Source organism: Talpa occidentalis, unplaced genomic scaffold (genome assembly GCF_014898055.3).
Source record: "Talpa occidentalis isolate TD23 unplaced genomic scaffold, MPIMG_talOcc4v2.1 talOcc4.2, whole genome shotgun sequence".
NCBI lineage: Eukaryota > Metazoa > Chordata > Mammalia > Eulipotyphla > Talpidae > Talpa > Talpa occidentalis.
Window position 1 is genome coordinate 117,665,277 of NW_023602073.1, and position 20,494 is coordinate 117,685,770.

General features: G+C 34.0%; 2 protein-coding genes and 1 pseudogene across 18 annotated transcripts in view; 1 reads left to right on the forward strand and 2 right to left on the reverse strand.

The window, feature by feature from the left end:
* Positions 1 to 2,929, forward strand: part of PLN (phospholamban) — a 59,729-nt gene extending 56,800 nt beyond the window's left edge. For 11 of the 13 annotated variants that reach the window (XR_008553334.1, XR_008553336.1, XR_008553335.1 and 8 more), the window contains one exon: positions 957 to 1,058. Coding sequence is in view for 2 of the 13 variants with exons in the window: in XM_054699131.1 (XP_054555106.1) it covers positions 1,054 to 1,212 (159 nt within the window). In the remaining 11 variants the exon portion in view is untranslated. Of the gene's footprint in view, positions 1 to 956 lie in introns of all 13 variants that reach the window. The other 2 variants (XM_054699131.1, XM_037520308.2) reach the window with 1 other exon arrangement.
* CEP85L (centrosomal protein 85 like) overlaps positions 1 to 20,494 on the reverse strand; it is a 142,724-nt gene that overhangs the window by 63,061 nt on the left and 59,169 nt on the right. For all 5 annotated transcript variants that reach the window (XM_037520307.2, XM_037520305.2, XM_037520306.2 and 2 more), the window contains exon 3: positions 7,184 to 7,986. In XM_037520307.2, coding sequence (XP_037376204.1) covers positions 7,184 to 7,912 — 729 coding nt within the window. In that variant the 5' untranslated portion in view covers positions 7,913 to 7,986. The remainder of the gene's footprint in view (positions 1 to 7,183; positions 7,987 to 20,494) is intronic.
* On the reverse strand, positions 14,777 to 20,300 carry LOC119253137 (peptidyl-prolyl cis-trans isomerase A-like; annotated as a pseudogene).

Sequence of the window (20,494 nt, forward strand, 5' to 3'; positions counted from 1 at the left end):
GTGTTAACAGCCATTATCTCCTGAAAATTGATTTTTTTAAATTTCATCTCTAATTTTTGTTATTTCAAAATGTATACAGAAGCATCCTGATTGACAAGATATCACCAATTGTTAACAGCTATTATCTCTGCACAGTTCATTTACAATTAATTTTTAATCTGTATCTAATTTTTCTATAATGACATAGTGTTTTAAGCTTTATTTTATTAATTAGCACAAATAATTAGATAGATAATTAAATAATTAGTCAATTACTTAATTAGGCAGAAGAGCTGTGGGAGCTCTGAGAGAAAGCAAATGGAAATCACTGCTCTGAAGTACAGGTCATCTGTATAAAGAACTGTCTTCAGTAGATAGTGAGATAATGATAATTTTATTACTATGGTTCTCAGCCTGATAGTCTTCAGTACTTAGTATCAAATCTTATTAAAATGTTACTTAAAATAGCATATTCTACAAAAATAAAATCATAAAAAGGAATGACGTACTTTTGAATACATAGTTCTAGTTCTCACACACTTTATTTTGGACTAAAATTAATACATTCAGAAAGGAATTTATTGCTTGCATTTCTTTTTATAATGTTTATTCTAGCACTATTAATACATTAATGGTCACAACAATTACATTCACAGAGAAACAGTCCTAAAGATACTATATGTGAGAACTTTACCCCAAGAAAATAGCTCAAAAAACTTGCACCCTAAATCAAACTATACTTCTAGTCATTTTGAGACATAGAAGCAAAGACTGAAGTGACTACACTCTAAACTCAAGACAAATGAGACTTCATAGTGGCCAAAAAAGAAACTCAAAAAAAAACCATGAATACACACACTCACACAAACATCATAAGTACAAATAATGTTGAAAAGTTAACGTGAAATTGTGTTTTACCTGTTCAGAGAATAGGTTACACACATGATCCTAATCCATTTACTAATTTTATATTTCAGGCTACCTAAAAGAAGACAGCAATCTTAAATTTGGGTGCCAGCTTTTTATCTTTCTCGTGATCATTTACAACTTCAGAGTTCCCACCTTTCTGGTGTCATGGAGAAAGTCCAATACCTCACTCGCTCTGCTATAAGAAGAGCATCAACTATTGAAATGCCTCAGCAAGCTCGTCAAAATCTCCAGAACTTATTTGTCAATTTCTGTCTCATCTTAATATGCCTCTTGCTGATCTGCATCATCGTGATGCTTCTCTGAAGTTCTGCTGCAGCTTATCACCATCAGCTTAGTATCTGCCAGCCCATGAAGAGGGGAGACCATGTTATTACACAGACCACTTCCAAGCAAAAGAATGTCATTGTGAAAGATCAAGATTCGGGACAAAAATTGTTAGCAAATATGTTTATCTGCTGGATCTTGTAAACATGAAATGGTTTTATTATTTTTAAAAATTAACTTTTAAATGACTCTAATATGTGTGTATATTGTAACTTGTTGAGATTTTAAGTTTCCATCCCAAATCTATTCTGAGGATGAACTAGAGGTTTAGTTTTGAAATTTCATTGGTAACAAGTTCACTTCATATATAAAGCATTAGCATCACCCCTAGGGATAAATACAATTTAGACTGTACTGTAAAAGCTTCTTTGATATTATTTTCAGATCTTCATCAACTACCAACATAATCATTCAAATGAAGTGTCATCATTTGAAATAACGCTGACTTCTCATATCTGTTATCTTTATTATCACAAGGAAGTCTTTGTAGTAACTATCCGAGCCTAAATTCTAAAGTAGAAATTGTATTCTTTTTCTATACTACACTAACATGCTTGAAAGTATATTATTAGAATCAAGTAAGGCCATAAATAAATTTTCCCTTGACTTAATCTTGTCAAAGAATTACAGAATTCCAGTATGTATAGATAAAGCAGAAATCTGTTCTCACGGGGACATTAAGATCAATAGATGAGAACTGCTGGTCAATTTGACATCTGTGCTGTTATCATTATTACAAATACACTAACAGAACACAGTCAAACCTTAATTTAAGGCACAGTAGTTCATTATCTGAGTTAGAATATATAATTTGCCATGCTCTATCTTTGGAATCATGGAATCTTCAGATTTTTATAATAATTATATAGACTGTCTTCTCTTTCAACCTCATTCTCAGTGTAGGCAAGAAAAAGAAAAGAAAAATATATAATTTTAAGCACTAAAAAAGTAAAAATTTAAATCTCTCCAAAATTACTAATCCTTTGATATCAACTTTTTCTACCACTATTGTTTATGTTAGGATATAGCATTTTCTTAATCAGCCAAACAGTAAACATTTTTATGGTAGGCCACTCTACCTGATTACAGACCCAGCAATGCTACAATTATTTTCTTAATGAACACATTTTCAATTTCCCCTTTGGTCATTTAGAAATATCATCCAACAACTCATTAAGAAAAAAAGTAAAAATTGGTGTTGAAATACATATTCACCAAAATTTGGTAATTTGACTCAGTTTAAAATTAATTGTAAAATGACTTACACCTATACTGCCCCAAATTTAACTTGAAGAGTTTCAAAACATATTAATACTATAGTAATTGTTAATGTACTAAGCAACATGTAGTTTACTATGGAATTTGATAAAATATGGTTGCTAAAAGAATTTGAAAAGTTGAATATTGACTGTGATTTGTAACACAAGTGGTGCTAATAGAATAATAGAGACTTTGCTTTTGTAATTTTTGTGAGTCACTGAAAGTTAATGGAGAAAGGAGGGGAATAGTTTTGGCTCACCAATTTCTGGGGAACAGAGGAAAAAGGGGGTCTCATACTGACATGGTGATTTCTTAAGTGAAGTCTCATCTATGGACTAGAGATACCTACTAACAACTAAAAAGCTTAAAATAACAAGTGACACATTTACTTACTGATGTTGGTAATTACCCATGCCAAAAAAAAAAAAAAGTTCTATAATAAGCTAAGATCTTAAAGTAGAACATTTGAAATAAATTTTATTCTTTTCATTACATTGTTTATCTCAACTTGAAATTAGAAACTATGAAGTTATGTGGTTTTTCCTAATAAAACAGAAATAATAATTTTCATTGTCTTTAATAGAAATTAAAAATGTGTACATAAGAATTACAAAACACTGTAAATCAGATTATAATGTAGAAAAATCCATTCTTTTAATGGAGCTTATCTATTTTGTTTATTACAATATGTAATGGGTAAAATGTAAGAAAATAATGTATTAGATAATCTTAAATAACAAATGCTCAAGTACTTTCTACAGTAAAATAAATTCTAGTCAATTTACAGAGCTACTAAAAGTTAACTAATTTTTAAATACTTAAATGCTGTTTTTCAGGATAAAAATGTCTATTTGTTCAGTGCACTCACCGATATATCAACATGAACTGTCAGTGAACCTGTGAAAATGCACTATAATATACTCATGATTGATAATGACCATAAAAGAATCTAAGTAACTCTGATTTTGTTGATGTTTTCAGTGACTTTCCCCAAATAAGGTAATATCAAGATTTCCTAATACAGACACAAGAGGGCAGATCTATATTATACAATGAGTTTCTTATTACCTAAAGATTCTTATCCTTTGAATATTTTTGAGTCTCCTGGCATCGTGAGAAAATGATAAATCTTCAAAAGAAATTTACTTTCTCTAATATCAGCACACTTCAAAATGTCTAAAAATTATATTCCAATGAACTATAAGAAAAGCTGACAGATGAAAAGTCAAATGCATTACTGATTTATTAGCAACATGTGTCATGATGTCATTGCCTGTCTGTGAAGGTATCACAGTGTCTATATTTTTCAGTGCACATTTACAGCATCTTAAGTGGGGGAGAGAGAGACAAAATGGTATAAAAAATAAGAATAAAGATAAGAAAATTTCTTTTCAGAGGATGTTACAATAATAAAAAATGCTTTACATTAGAAATAAAACTCATTCTGATGTTAAACAAAAACCAAGTTATTTGACTATGTAATCATTAAATTGTATAGTTTTGATTTATGTAAGAGAAACTGTTCAGTATAATATGTTGCAATCATTAGGTGTCAGTATCTTGACTGATCAAGCATCTCCATGACATAAACAAACACAAAAATTTATCTTCTTCTTTTTAACGACCATGACCCAGAACTTAGAAACATACTACGAAATATAAGAAACAAGAGGATAAACAACTTAGTCAATAAAGAGCCCACTTCCTCGCTGTTGTCTGGGAGAGCCATCTTGAGTTTAAAGGAGTCCAGCAGATACTGTTATGTGCACTTAAACTCTTCCCTTACCCCACTCCCCCAAAAACAGAAATGCAAGAAGGTCATAGAAAGAAATATATTCTTTCCAAAGAAAAGACAACAGTTGTGTTTGTTTTTCAAATAGGTCAGATAGCTTTTGAAGAAGGTGGGGGGAGAGGGGTGATGTAGAACAGAGGAATGAACCAGAGAGTGGTGGACCCTGCATTTGCAGGCCTGTATCTACCAACTGAGAACACAGCGGCTTCTCTTTATTCACAGAGAAAAACACAACTATACTACCTGCACGCTGGGTGATCTAGTGGGGAACTATGGTACAAGGAATACCATGTACATAAAACTGAGGCTGGTTTAATAATTATTGAGGTGGCATGGCAGACCTCTCCTGTCTCGCCCGCTGCTCCCCTCAGCTGTGTGTTACAGTGGATCTGCCTGTTCTGCTCCCCACTCTGTCTCTGGTGAATCCTCTCACCCTCCCGCACATCTGGCCTATACCCCGGTTCTTGTGTGCATGAAAAAATTAAAAAAAAAAAAAAAAACTTCGTTAAATTAAAAAAATAATAATAATAATTATTGAGGACTGAGTCCTAAAAAGAGCAAAACTTCCATGGTACAGTATTAACTTTCTGAGGGAGAGAAAGGGAGAGGGGGCAAGGCAGCTGTTAAGAACAAATGATATAAAACACTGTTGAGAGTTACAAAGTTCTACATAAATCTATGATGGTTAAGATTGTGACTCTCGGCCAAATTGCTTAGTTGTAAAAGAGTTGTTTTCTTTTCATGGTGAGAGTTTAACAGTTGTGCCTGAAAATCACATATGTTCTCATAATTTATCAGATGAACTCGTTTTTATTAAGGCTTTCCCTTTATATAAAAATTAGACTAAAAGGAAGCCAATGTTTTAAAGAAATAATTAAGAAATAGCTAAGAAGAGTACTTCCAAGATTCTACTTGGAAGTTCCAGGAAGAAGCTATTTAAGATGTTTTTTTTTCCTATTATAGTCTAAGAAGGGAATTAGAAAAGAAGTCATTTAAATATTGCAATTGTAAGTTTTCTTTACCTGGTTTCATCTTTCCACTTTAAAACTTAAAAGCACTACAAACAGACCATCCCAAAAAAGGTTAAATCAGAAAGTAGTTTCTTTCCAGGTTTTATGCAATTTCTGTTAATTACTAGCTTTTTCTTCTATACTTTGTACTGGAAAGAATATTTAAAACCAAGTTTTATTCCACAATGCAGCTTCTCTATATTGATTTAAGGCTGGAGAAAACTTTTTTGCAGCAAAAGTTCCTCCAAGCAGAATGAAAATATTTAGTACCTATGTTTTATATTCACCCAATATCATGACTTTACCTTTCTATTGTGGTACCTACTTCAGCCTGGAGTAGAATACTCTGCCCCCTCTGAGAACTCCAATTAGGCATAAAGATACCATCAGAAAAAACAACTACCTGATCTCTGTCTTCTGATAATCATAAGCATATGAGATCATTTAAAATATGGTAATATTTGAAAAATTAGGTTTCCTATGTTTAAATCATTTGAATTAACAACACAAATCTGGTTAAATTCCTCTTTTCTAATTTGTAATTCAGATATCATAATGATGTTACCTGGTTATATGGTTTAAAAGTACTTAAGGTATAAGCACTGTGTCCGGGGGAAAAAAAAAAAAGTCAAGCAGGCACATGGGTAGGTTAAGGGTTTTCCTGTGAATATAGCACAAGTTTGTACATGTGTTTTCACACTGTGTAAGATTTAGAGGTTCCTGGATTTTCTTAACCTTTTATAAAATAATCCTTATTGCTTTTTATTATGGGTAAAAATGAATAGTAATTTTAACTTTTTATACTAGAGAAGTTTTTATAACTGAAAGAATATGCTTCAGAAAATTTTAATTAAAAAATGGATGACAGGATTTATAAAACAATTCTACACATACTAGTTTTCCAGTTAAAATGATCTGTAGAAAATTATTAGAATAAAAACATTTGCAAATCAAGACTATTACATATTTACATGGTTCATTAGTAGATACAAACTATTTTCTTTATATACAGTATTATCATAGAATGTTTTCCTAAAACTGATTAACAAAAAAATCTTGATACCTGCTTTAACTTTAAAAAGTAAGCACATCTATTTTTTAGGCCTAAACACACAGCAACCATTACAAAAACTTTATAAATCACTTCAGTTCTACCTCCTCATCTTACAGATGAAGACCCAGAGAAATTAAGTGATGGGGGGCCTCCCTGGTGGCACAAGGGGTTAAGTCACAGCACTATGAGGATCTCCACAGCCACTGCAACATGAGTTCCACCCCCAGCCAGGGAGGTGACCCACATGGCACAGCAGATCTCTCCTGACTTGCCCACTGCTCGCCTCAGCAGTGTATTTCGGTCAATCTGCCTGTTCTGTTCCCCACTCTGTCTCTGGTTAATTCTCTTATCCACACACACCTCTGCCCTGTACCCCAGTTCTTGTATGCATAAATAAAAAAAAATCTTAAAAAAAAAAAAAAAAGAAAGTGATAGGTAGAGAATCATTCAGGTTCTGAAATTGAAATAACTAGAAATAAATCCAAAACCTCATACTCCCAAGTTAATGTTCTATCATGCCAGCTCCTTTGTTTCTATTTAAATTTCCTTAGATCGCATGTTTTGTTTTGTCTGTCTCTAAGCCCATTTAACAAATGAGTAGGAAATAATAACCAATTAGGTACAAGGCTTTATGTTTTTCATGTTAATTAGTCTCAAATGCTTTTAGTTTACTGATGTAATATTTTTCAGGTTTATAATATTTATGCTTATTAACCCACAGAGGAAAGGAAAAGATCTGTCTGAACAAACACACTGTCATATGCTCACTGCACTTGTGCTACCATACTCAGAACATCCACTGGGGGGAAGCAAGCACTAGATTTTGAGCCTTACCTGAACTGGTGTTTCACTTTCTTGTCGAAACTCTTCAATTTGCTGCTGCTGCTGCTGCTGCTGCTGCCAAGGAGTTAAACTGAATGAGTCCTCTGTAGTTCTACCTTCCAAAGGGTTTGTCCGCAACTGCTCTGTAAGCCACATCTGTGTCCTCACAGAAGGCTGAATGGGAACTCCACTGACTGCCTGCTGACCAAGCATTAAATATTTTGGAGGTTCTAAAGCCTCTGAGTTTGTCATAATGGGTTTGCTTTCAGGTAAGGCACTGTATGTCATGTCTACAGTCTGTCTTCTAAGACTGGAGGAAGAAGTTCTAAAGTCCTCTTTGTTATAGCTCTCAAATTTGTATTTGTAATCCAGTATTGATGATCGTTTTCTACTTATTTCCTTGTCCTCAAGTTTAAGCATCTCCATACTATCATGTAAGCAGCTAGACCCAATTGTCCTCAGTTGTGATGGTAGAGTCTTGCCTCTCTCTATCTTTTCCAAACCACTCCTTGACTCTTCTGTGTGCACAATGCCACCCTGGCTGCAGTTATCTGGGGCACTGAGTTTGGATAAAGATGACCATTTCCGGAGGGGCCGAAAGTCCTTCATGTCTAATGGTGAGTCCTGCTCCCCCCTACTGTGGTTTCCCAATGTTTGCATGAGGCTTGTACTCCATTTTGACCCATCTGATGTCAATGACTCCCTGTGTTTGGAAACTGAAGCGCTGGAGTTGGACGGCATAACATGGGCAGTAGGAAGAGTAATCAATGATCGACTAGGCTTAAAAGATAATGTGCCACTTGATGTTGAATGATCTGAGAAGAGAAAAGAATGCCAAATTAGTTACAATTATGGGGGGTGGGGGGGCTAAATGCTAAGGCAAAATCTGAACATGGTCTCCCAGCACATTTTTCAAAAGAAGCATTTTATCAACATGAGGGACTTATTATTACCATACTTTAAAAAGTGTTTTTATGAAACAAACCAAATATACTTTCAAACATTTGTCTAAAAATGGACACAAAATATATGCCCATTTGCCATCTAATGAACAGATAAAAAATGACTAGAAAACAGGGTAATATTCACCCTATTAAGTCTAAGTATTTTGCCATTAAAAGAAAAATTTATTTCCTTACTAAGAGATCTTACTTATCAGAAAATATTGTTTTTCTGTTTTTCCTGAACTGTGGGAACCTATATCAAATCTGAACATTTCAGCAATTCTCTAAATGCTAATTCTAATCAGAAATAAAGGAGCATCTGTAATAATGGGAAATAATCAGAAAGAAATCCAGCAATATATTTGCAGATAAAAAGTAGGTCCTAACTTCCCAGTGTCCCTTAATTGCATGATCAGTAATCTCTTTCCCAAGTTAGAAATCTTGGAATCTACAATGATTCCTATCTTTCTCTGTACATTCACTAAATTCTCAAATTAAAATTTTTCACTTGTAAAATGATTACACACTTATGCCTTAGGCTAGGTCTCCACTATTACCATTTTCTACACACAGGAAGAGTTTTAGTAGGCCCTATGGAAGCTCAAAAGATAAATAAAGGCCTCTACAGTCAATGAAATTATCATCAAGAGCCAAATTGTCATTAAATGCACCAAATTAAAATCAAAGGTTATAACTTTTTACTTTTAAATTAATTGCTTTTCCTTCCAATAGCATCAGGAAATGGTACTTGCCTCCATTCGGCCTTCAGGCCTCCAATCACATTTATAATAACAACCAGAGTTTTCTATTTGCAATGCTGATTAGTTCTCAACAATATTAAAACCCAATTTAAAAGAGTTTTGATGAGGAGGCAGCAAGAGTGAACATAACTGGTGCATCTCTATTTGCTTTCCTTCTTGCCTGACCTGGGGTCTCTTTCATGAATCATTATCATTGGCTCGTTCCACAGGATAAGTGTAGTATTTCAAGTCATTTGGGGCTAAATATGCACTAGGATTTTATTGCCAAGGCCAGATATATTCCAGGATTTTAAATGCTGGCTTATGTCATTTGTGAGTTTTTACTACTGAGGAAAAAGAACATGGAGAAAGGTAACAGCAATTTGGGGGGGGGGAGGGAGCGAGAAAGGGGAAGAGGTGAAAGGCAACTTTCAGTTTATTCTATATCTCTGAATACTGTATGACCCGCACTAAAATATATTAAGCATTACTTGTTGATTTTTATACTGTTTTAAAAAGTAATGAGAAAAGAAATACTGAGAAAATCAATCGAAAATTCACATGAAAATAAGCCAGACACACTAATATAAAAAAATGGAATTCTGATAGATTTTTTGCCAGAATCTATTCACTCAGAGATGAAAAGCAAAAACCTTTAGGGATGGAGGAATATAAGCAGAAGCACATTAGTAGACATTTATCATAGTCAAGCTTCTCCTTGGCTTCTGCGAAACATTTTCATATTCAGAAATATTCCCACATTATAAGCCTAATCTAGCAAAAGGTATTTAGACCTCAAATTCCCTCAGAGGACATATAAATATGACACAGATAATCAGAAACACCTGCACAAGATTTTAGTTTGGAACTGAGTCCCTTAAGGACAGGGACTCTGGGTGAAGTTACCATTTTTGGATGGAACAGGCAACAGCAGAGGCATCAGCCTCCAAAAGGGCAGCAGCAGAGAAAGCAAAATCAAGTTCCTGCCCAGACAGAAGCAGTTGGGCAGCTGGTGGCTTCTTCCAGCACTTGGGACCAGAAAGTGACAGTTCTCAGAGGTTATCTGATGCATATTACCTAGAAACTTAACCATAAACCCGGTTCTCCGAACCTTCTCAAAGTTTCTGTGAGGTACCGAATACCTTTAAATAATTTCTTCATCTGCTCAATCAGCCAGTGAGTTTCTTCTGCTAACTAAGAACACTAATTGATCCAAGCATGAATCCATGAGAATGAGGCTCCAAAAGAAAAACAAATTTTCCTGTTTATCTGCAATGTGAAAAAGTTGCTCATGATATCCTGAAAGGTAAAGATGAAGCTGCAATGTACAAATCATAAAACACCCTGTTAAGGAAAAAGCCTGGCCTTCATTCAGCAAGAAATGTGGTTACAGAAAGTTTCCAAACAAGGAGTGAGTGATACAATCAAAACTGTGCTTCCAGTGTTTAGAGTGGATTAAGGCAAAACGAATGGCAACAGGAAGGTAACAGACGTCCATGGTGATCAATGGAAGAAGAAAAAGGAGGAATGTGCTACTGAAGGCAAGTCCTAAAATGTCCTGAAAAGTCTATTCAACAGTTGCACTAATGTGCTACAGCATTTTATCTATGTTTATATACATATGTTTTTACTATTACTAACAACATATTAGTTCTATTTAAAAAAATTATTTCAATAGACTATGATCATTTTAATACAAACAAAAGACATGTTTTATATCTAAATTGAAATTTTCAGGTTTTTACATTTAACAACATGTCTAAGTAACATTTCTGGTACAGTGTAAAGGTTAAGTCTAATATGGTGGTCAGCCTTTTTAAATTCAAATCTTGGCTCTATCACTTAGCAGTTGTATGTGCTCAAACAGGTTATTTACCCTTAAGCATCAGCTACCTCACCAACAAGTGGAAATAAAAAGAGTGAGGATTAAATGAAATATACATAAAAGACTCAAAAGAATTCCTGGCATAAAGCAAAATATTAGTTATTATTACACCAGTGAAAAGACTAAAAGTAAACACTATTTTCAATATAATAGAAAAAAGGCTAAATAGCCATACTATACAAAGAGCTCCAACAAATAAACAGCAACAACCTACTTTTAAAATAGGAAAATCAAGAATCACATTATGACACAAGACATGCAAATAGAAAATATGTTTTTAAAATGCTCAAATTCACTAATCGTAAAAGTGCATTTCCTATCATATTCAAAACATGATTAAAGGCTGCTAATATCCCACCATGGGGAACATAAATTATTAAAGCCTTCGGAAGAATGGGTGCACTTTTGTATATATCAATGTTTAAAACATGCAAATATGTACGTGACTACAAATACCGATGCACATGTGTGTAAGTACATATATATTCATAAGCAGAGAAATGATCTTGAAGAATACACCCAAAACTTAATAAATGAAGGTAACTCTTGCACAATGAAAGTGGGATAAAGGAAAAAGATGCTTTTGCATTTTACTTTATATCTTATTTTAACTTGCTTTCAAGGAATATAACTTTACTAATTAGTCTAACTTATACAAAGTTTGAAAGAAAAAAAAAAACTGCTATTTTCTGTAGCCGCAAAGAGTTTTAAATTTCTCAAAGGACACTATTACTAAAGTCTAAATAATATATCAGGTGACTGTCTCACTTTTCATGTCACAACTGAAACCTTTTGAGACCAGACACAGCCAGTCTGGCTGCCACATATGTCTTGATAATACACTACTTTCCTGTCTACCTTTGCAAATTTAATACTCCCCAACTGTATAGAAAATCAAAAATTGATGACAAAGATAAATTCCACATCAGTCTAGTATTTACTCCAAAAATTCTGAAAGTAGCTGATACATGCTTTTCACAAAACATTACAATGACCAGAGTACTTACTCCTGAAAGTTTTCTTATCAGAAGTTCTCAAACTTTAGCATACAAAAATGTTACCTGAGATCTGGAGTAGCATGGGATCCAGTAATGTCATTTTTTAACAAATGATTCTGCTGCTCTATTCACTACATTCCTCCTGGGTCTAACTCCAGTTCTGAAGCTTTCAAGCTTAAGTATCCCTAAGATGAACCATTACCAGCATCTGAGTGCTTGTGTAAAAACTGATTTACTCTGATATTCAGAATTTATCACTATCAAAACTAAAGATTAAGATTTAGTTATACACGTGCACATGCACACATTTGCACATGAATTAATTAACAAGGAGTTAAATACTTGATAATGAGTATCTGAAAAAAGAATCATTGTATCTGAGTTGAGTACAGAAAATAATTTCAACATTAAAAATGTTATTTTACCCTAACAAGATGTTCAATTATAAATAAATGTGCTTTATTATACTACATAATTGTAGCCACAAATTCCAAATGCAAGTTATTATGATGGCATCTAGTCCATATATAAGTTGCACAATGAAATCTGAAACCAGCAGAAGACAGTCCTTTTGAAATCCAGAGGATAAGATCCATAGCATTCAAAGACAGTGTATCAATAGAAGAGCTGATGGTTTTAAACAAATTTCAACTTGTAAGAGAAGGCACTACTATAACCTGATAATGAAACTGAATTATATTTAAGATAACTTATTTTTTAATTCTGAATAAAATCCCTACTTCTGCTTCACTGTCATATTCATTCTTATCCATTAAGAGGAGTCTAACTGATTCTATGTTCACATATGTAGGAATAGTGAGGCTCCTACACCCACTCTCTTTCAAGATCTTACTCCCGCCTTCTCCCATCCTCCCTATAATAAAAAAGAATTAAATTCAATCAGATCACACCTATAAATCTATACAACAACAAATCACAAGCCTTTACAGTTAAAAAAAAATTAGACACTTTCAAAGAATACACAAATGGCCTGTATATAACCCTGTATCAAAAAATTCTGATTTAAAGTATAAGTTTAAAATATTTACCCTCATAAATATAAAAATATTTTACATTTTTAAATAAAAAATGTTAACCCTAGCCCAAAGGCAATAATATAGTTTTATACAACATCACAGTAATTTTTGCTCTTCAAACTAATGTCATGATCAAATCATAGCATGTGGGTGGAAAATCATTTTTATGCCACATGCATCCATTTTCTCAAAAGATTCATGAACAATTTTAAGTATTCCCTATGTCTTTAGGTAAATATTTTTAAATTTTCTAAGTTACACACTGGTAGGAAAACAATTTTATAAATTGGTTCAACAATAATTCAAAGGATCTTCTAGGAATGTGCGAAGCACACAACACTGCTACGTAGAAAAGGCAATGCAATAATGTCATTGTCAATAAAATTACTGATCCAGCCCTTCCTTTCAAGGGTTATAATTTCAATATTACACACACAACTGCAGAGCAGGACTAAAGTTTATCATAAAAAAAAAAAAAAACTATGAAACACCACACAATGAGAAGTGAGCCACAGAACAAAGGCAGACTATTCATATTAAGAACTCTCAGAATGAGAGCCAACTTCTTAACAGTAAGAAAGAAATTCAAAATACAGTGGAACTAATATCTCCAAAAGATTAAGAATATATAACTGTCACCCAAGAACTGTTTGGAAAGGTGAGCTATCTTTCAAGATTGAGGGAAAAATATATTTTTTGCTAAGCAAAATGGAATAGAAACAGAAATGAAGCAAGTGCTTACTACCACAAACTCATCAAGAGAACTACCAAAATTCCTTTATAGTTTCTTTCAGAAAAAAGGAAAACAGTGTTGAGTTGCAAAAAGTAATGTATTTTTTTAACTAAGCCTGCAATTAAATATAAGAACAAAGAAATAAGTATAAGCCATTAAAAACAATTATCTAATTTGCATATAAAAAGAGCCAATATAAGGCCTCCTTGGTGGCACAAGGGGTTAGTTAAGTCTCAGCACTGATGAAGCTATCCACAGCCACCACCGCAGCAGGTGTTCAATCCCCAGCCAGGTAGCTGACCCACATGGCTCAGAAGACCTCTCCTGTCTCACCTGCTGCTCCCCTCGGGAATGTGTATCAGTCAATCCGCCTGTTCTGCTCCACACTCTGTTTCTGGTGAATCCTCTCACCTCCCCACACCTCTGGCCTACACCTCAGCTCTTGTATGCATAAATAAGTAAATCTTAAAAAAAAAAAAAAGAGCCAATGTATTTGGCAGCTAAAACATATAATTGAAAAAACAGAAGCAGATCACCATTCCAATGTTTTAAGGTCCTTATATTTGTGAGAGAAAGAAAAAGATTTCCATTTACCATAATAGATGGTCAAGTTAGAATGCACATCATAATTTCTACTTTAAGAAGTAAAAGAACAGATACAGCTGGGACAACTATATAGTCATAGGCAAAAGAATAAAGTAGAACCACTACCTCATACCAACCGCAAATACTAACTCAAAATTAAAAGACCTAAAAAATAGCAAATAAAATTACAAAACTCAAACTCTATGGGTAAATTCTTATTGACCTTAAGTCAGGCAGTGGTTTCCTAGATACACCAAAAAGCCAAACAAAATATATTGTATTTCAACAAAAATTTTACAAATTTGACTTGGTATCATAGAGAAAGTTAAAAGACAACCCACAGGATGGGAGAAAACTGTTGCATATCATGTATCTAATATACATGTATATCAAAGAACTATTTAAAGAACTCCTATAACCCCATAATAAAAGTATAGACCAAAGTTAAAAATGGGTAAAAGTGATTGGACACTTTTACAAAGAAGATAACATAAATGGCCTTATTAAAGCATATAAAAAGATGTTCAGAATCATTTAGTCATTGGGGAATGTAAAATAAAACTACTATGAAATACCACTTCACATTCAAAATGGCAGTCAGTGTTGAGAAGGATGTGAAGAAACTGAAACCCTCATACAAAGCTGGAGGCTCCTTGGGAATAATTTGGCATTTCCTGAAAAAAAATTAAACACAGAGTTATGATATGCCCACACAATTCCACTCATACGTATATACCCAAAAGAAATGGAAACAGCTTCACGGAGGCATTATTCTTTATAGCCAAAGAGCTGAAACAAATCAAATGTCTGTATGCTAAATAGATACATAGTATGATATTATCCATACATTAGAATATTATACACCAATAAAAAAGGAAGTACTGGTACATGCTGCAACATGAAGAGATCTTGCAAACATTATGCTAAACGAAAACAGTCTGTCACAAAGGTCCACACATTAGATTATTACATTTATAGTAAATGTCCAAAACAAAGAAATCTATAGAGATGGAAAAGATAAGTGGTCACTTAGGGTTGCGAGGGATAGATGGGGAATCAATATCAACATCATTTCATCAACAAAAGGAAAGATAAAAATCATGATCTTGTCAATCAATGCAAAGAGAATTTGAGAAGATTAAGCATCCATTTCTGATTTAAAAATTCATTTCATGCAGGAAAAAGTTGTGAAACATACTTCAACATAATAAAGGCCATATATGATAAACTCACAACTAACATCATACTCAACAGTGAAAAATGGAAAGCTTTCCCTCTAAGACCAGGTACAGAACAATAATGTTCACTTTAACCACTAATATTAAACATAGTTTTGGAAGTCTTGGCTAGCTCAAATATGAAAGAAGTCCAAATCAGGAAAGAAAAAGTACAAATATCACCATTTGCAGATTACATAAATGTATAGAAAAACTCTAAAGACTTCACTAAAAAACTCTTAGAAACAATAAATCAGAATAGTGAACTTATAGGCTATAAAATAAATGTTCAAAAATCTGCTGCCTTCCTGTACACAACAAACTAGAAGACACAGAATCAAGGAAAAAAAAATCACTTACACACACATCAAAATGAATTAAATTCCTAGGAATAAACTTAAGGAGATGAAAGACTGACACAATAAAAACTGTACTACATTGTTAAAAGAAAGAAAGAACCCAAAAAATGAAAGTTATTCCCTGTATGTGGATTGGAAGAATTAACATTGCTAAAATGGACATCATACCAAAGCAATATACAGATTCAATACAACCCCTATCCAAGTTGCAAAAGCATTCTCAAAGAAATAGAGCAAACATTAATAAAATTTATATGGGGATCACAAAAGATGACAAATAGTCAAAGTAATCCTGAGAAAAAAGAAGAATGAAGATATTACCCATCTAGACTCCCAACTATTCTTCAAAGCTATAGTAATCAAAACAGTATGGAATTATAATTAAAATAGACACACAGACAATACTGTAATAGAACTGAGGACATAAGTATACCCAACTTAAATATATAGCTAATTTAGAACAAAGGAGCCAAAAAGTGCAATAGAAAAAGAAAGTCCCCTCAACAAATGGTGCTGGGACAACTGTACAACCACAAACAGAAATGTATGTACGCAAGGGCAGATGAGTGGATTAAGATGTGGCATATGACACAATGGAATACTACTCAGCTATTATAAAGAGATGAGATCTCGCCATTTGTGACAACATGAATGGAACCAGAGGGGATTATGCTAAGCAAAATAAATCAGGAGAAAGATGAACACCAGATCAGTTCACACTTAATGTGGACTACAAAGAAACAAATAACAAAACTAAACAGACAAACAAACAAAAAAAAAAAAACCTTGCAATTTGACAGGAAAATTGAGGCTACAGTGGGGGGAATGCTAAGTGGGGAGCAGAAGGGAAATGGGGCTCAATCAACGACAGCAGAGGGTTATGAGTCTTCTGTCAGTGGGCGTGGTGTGATAGTATGTACCTAAAGAGGCTAAATCATGTATGGTGTCATATTTCACTTTAGGCAATAATGCAGATTAACAACCAAAATTAAGTAGAGATGGGGCACAAAGGAAAAGGGATGTTTGTTTTGCAAAGAAATGTAAATGTTTTAATACCGCATTGCAATTATTTGATTTCACAATTAAAACACTATTACATACATAACCTTTAACCTACTCCCATATGCAAATGAAGAATGAAAGTGCATAAAGGTTAAATCACTTGACTAAGTACAAATCTCAAAATAGACTCCTGGTCTCCTATTTCTCAGTCTAGGGTTTCATACACTACCCTACGCTACACCTCTCTGGGCATCTTCCCTGATGGTTTCTCCTGCAAGTACAAATATCTGAGACAGTTGGATCAAAGTAGAGCTCTAGAATTAAGACAGACTTGTAGAATCTCAGCTCCACCACTTGAATAGCTGTATAAGCATGGGTATATTAGTAATGTCCTGTAAGTCTTACTTTTTATCAATAAAAAGATCATTATATTTTACCTTAAAAGGATTTTATAATTTAAAAAACTGTAAAATGTTTAAAACCTCACATTGCAAAATTTTACAGTAGATAATTTTTATCAATGTTAGGGTGAAGTGACCCACTAATTCACTATAATAACCTAGAAGTCAAGTTATTAGAGTATCCATTATCAGAGTTGTGAAACTCTCTAAGATGCAAAAATATAGTAGTATTCACCAATGACTGATAGCTAGTAAAAACAAGGGTTAACAGCTTGGAGAATGGTCAAAATATCACCGATTTAATCTATAGCAATCATATAAATCTCTTATCATGATGCCTTGTACACAGTGAATTCCCAATAAATACTAGAATTATTATAAGATGAAGTTCTTGATTTCATTAAAAATATTTCTAGAGGTATGGGGACAAGCAGAAAAGTGATAGCTGAAATAAGACCACCATGTGCTGTAATTTGCATAAATTTGTTTTACCATTTACCATCTTTCTATTTTGGTGTATGTTTTAAATTTTCTGTAAAAAAAAAAAATACAAAGAAGAAAAAACCAAAACAAGAACAAAAGGATACTTTACATTAAAGTGAGTTTTTTTTAAAGAAATTATTTGGCAAAGTAAGCTAATAAAAACAAATCACTGTAAAAAAAATACACAAAGAAAATATAGAGCCCTGGAAAATATTATACCTTCCAAAATTAGCGGTTACCTAGGGTTGGCAGAATAGATCTATTAAAAATGATGGGTAAGGAGAATGTGGTTTCTTTTGAGGTGATATTAATATCCTAAAACTGATGTTAATAAATAGACAACTCTGTGAATATACTAAAAGCCACTGAATTGCACACTATAAATGGGTGAACTGTATGGTATATTAATTACATTTCAATCAAGCTGTTTAAAAAGGATGTATGGTTTTCATCTCCTAAATGTCTCCTAAAACATGTCATTTTCTCCCTTCCCATTATCTCTTTGTGTGGACAAGTCAGCTCCTATGTATAAACCAAATTAACTTCAGCTCTACTCTCCTCTGATCCATCTGCAGAACGTTCTTTCACCTTCCAGTATTTTTTTAAGTCTAACTCATTCTTTTTCAGTAGAGGCAAAGAATTGCCTCTTAATGGATATCGTGATTTCTTTATCCAATCCCAGAATGATGTACATTTGTTTCTAGATTTTTGCTATAACACACAATGTCAGGATGCCTACTTATGCCACTGTAAATGTAAAATGTACCAAAATACAATTTTTAATTATAAAATTGCTGGTCAAATGAAGTGCATTTAAAATTTTACCTGACATTTTCAAGGTGCCCTAAGAGGTTGCAATTTATATTTGGACCAATAGTGTGTGAATGTTCATTTCCATATACTTAATACATGACATGTGTAACCAAAATAAGCCAACTATTACGAGGCTAGGTAGGGGGTCACCTCCCAGTCTCTGACCATGCTCTTCTATCAACCTGCACATTCTCCTCCACCACTTCTGCCCTGCTGGTTCCTACTCATGGGCCTCTGTTTAAGTATTTCTGCTAGGAGTCCCCTATCCAGTGGATTTAGGTAGGTCCCCTTCTCTTAGTGTCTGGCCTGTCATACTAATCATACTATTTTACGACAATTATTTCCTGTCTGTCTTCTCCACTAGACTAGGAACAGGGAAAATGTCTCTTTCACTGTAATCCCTAGTACAGAACCTAACAAACAGAATAAAAGATCAAATAGGACTTTACCTTAAAAGGCCTCAATTTTCTCATAAGATGAAGACTATGTACCAGATAAATGGTAATTTTTCTGATTTTCCTTCCTTTCGGACATAGTCACAGAAAAACACCAAAATTTGTATTATTCAACAGTCCTATCTCTTAGTAAACACAACTCACTGATGAATGTATGATTAAACTGAAGTTCATTTTTACTAGCCCTGCCATGTAAGCATCTCCAAATAAAATTAGCAGTTAGGATTTATCAAAGAAAAAACTTATTTAACTCTACACTTGTATCTTTTCCTTTTTTGCTGCTGTTATTGCTTATTTCATAATCATAAATTTGACTTATAATCTACTAGACTTGGAAGAGGATAAGGAAAACATGGACCCCAAAGAACTATAAGGAGAGCATAAAAATTGTGAGCTATTTTGAGCAGGCAGGGATGAAGGGGTCTCTCCTGAGCTACAGAAGGAATGCCCTGGTGATTAAGCCAAAACACAACTGCTGTCGAGAGTCAGCAATGGTGATCTCCTTGCTGGCCCTGCCATTCCTGGACCCACAGTCCTCCATGGCTTCCACCCTATTTGTTCCCTTCTTCATCTTGTCAGAGATCACATGCATTCCACCCAACCACTCAGTCCTGGCAGTGTAGATGAAAACTAAGAGCCATTCACGTTGGGTCCAGCATTTGCCATTGACAACATACCAGGACTTGTATGCTTCAGGATAAAATTCTCCTCATCATTCACCCCATAAATAGACCCGCTACCAGTGTCATGATGACAAGTGATGTCACCACACTGACACATAAGCCCTAGAAAAATTCCCTGAAAGCAGGAACCTTTATAACCAAATCCTTTCTTGCCGTAGTGCTCAGAACACAAGAGTCTTCCGTGTTTTGAAACTCTGTCTGCAAACACCTCTAAGGTGTCCAAGGTCTGTCTGTTGATAGGCTGATACAGCCGTGTCGAAGAACACAGTGGGACTCACAATGGCTGCATAACACAAGAGGGCCTATCTGTATCTTTACTTAGTAAATTATATGATTATGCTTGAAAACTAGGCCCAAACAGACTGTTAAAAGTTAAGGTTGAAAAAATAAAAGGTGATAAAGGAGAGGAAGACTATACTATGGAAGGATACAGAGCCAAACTTAAGCAAAAAGCTGTTCATTTTTTAGACTCATTTTTATCTATTTATTTATTTTGCCTCAGGGTCCTTACTCCCAGTTTCCTCTTGCTTCTCCTTTAGTCACTCAACCCTTGCACCACACATCTAGGTATGCACTACACAAGTTCTGCATACCTCAAAAAACAACTCCCTCTCAAACTATTTTCTGTAGCAACAGCAGCTACATTTATATGGCTTCCAGGTCTCAGCAAAGAAAACCTAGGAAGAAATTGGTGATCTGCTAGTGTGGTTTATGTTTTAATTTGGTAGGCTTGCAGACACATTTACCTTCATGTCACAGACCATTTCTTACTAACCTGAAATGTGACACCCCATGAACAATTTGCCACAGCTAAAAAGTGGTGCCACTAATGTTAAATTTACTTCTTGTTTAAGCTAGCCCTTACTTGGCGTTATTTTAAATCTCCAAATACTCTGGCTAAAATTAAACTACTCACTGGTAATATTAGAATAGTTTTCTGTACTAAAGTCCCTTCCCATATTCTGATGTATTTCCCATTTTGAACTCT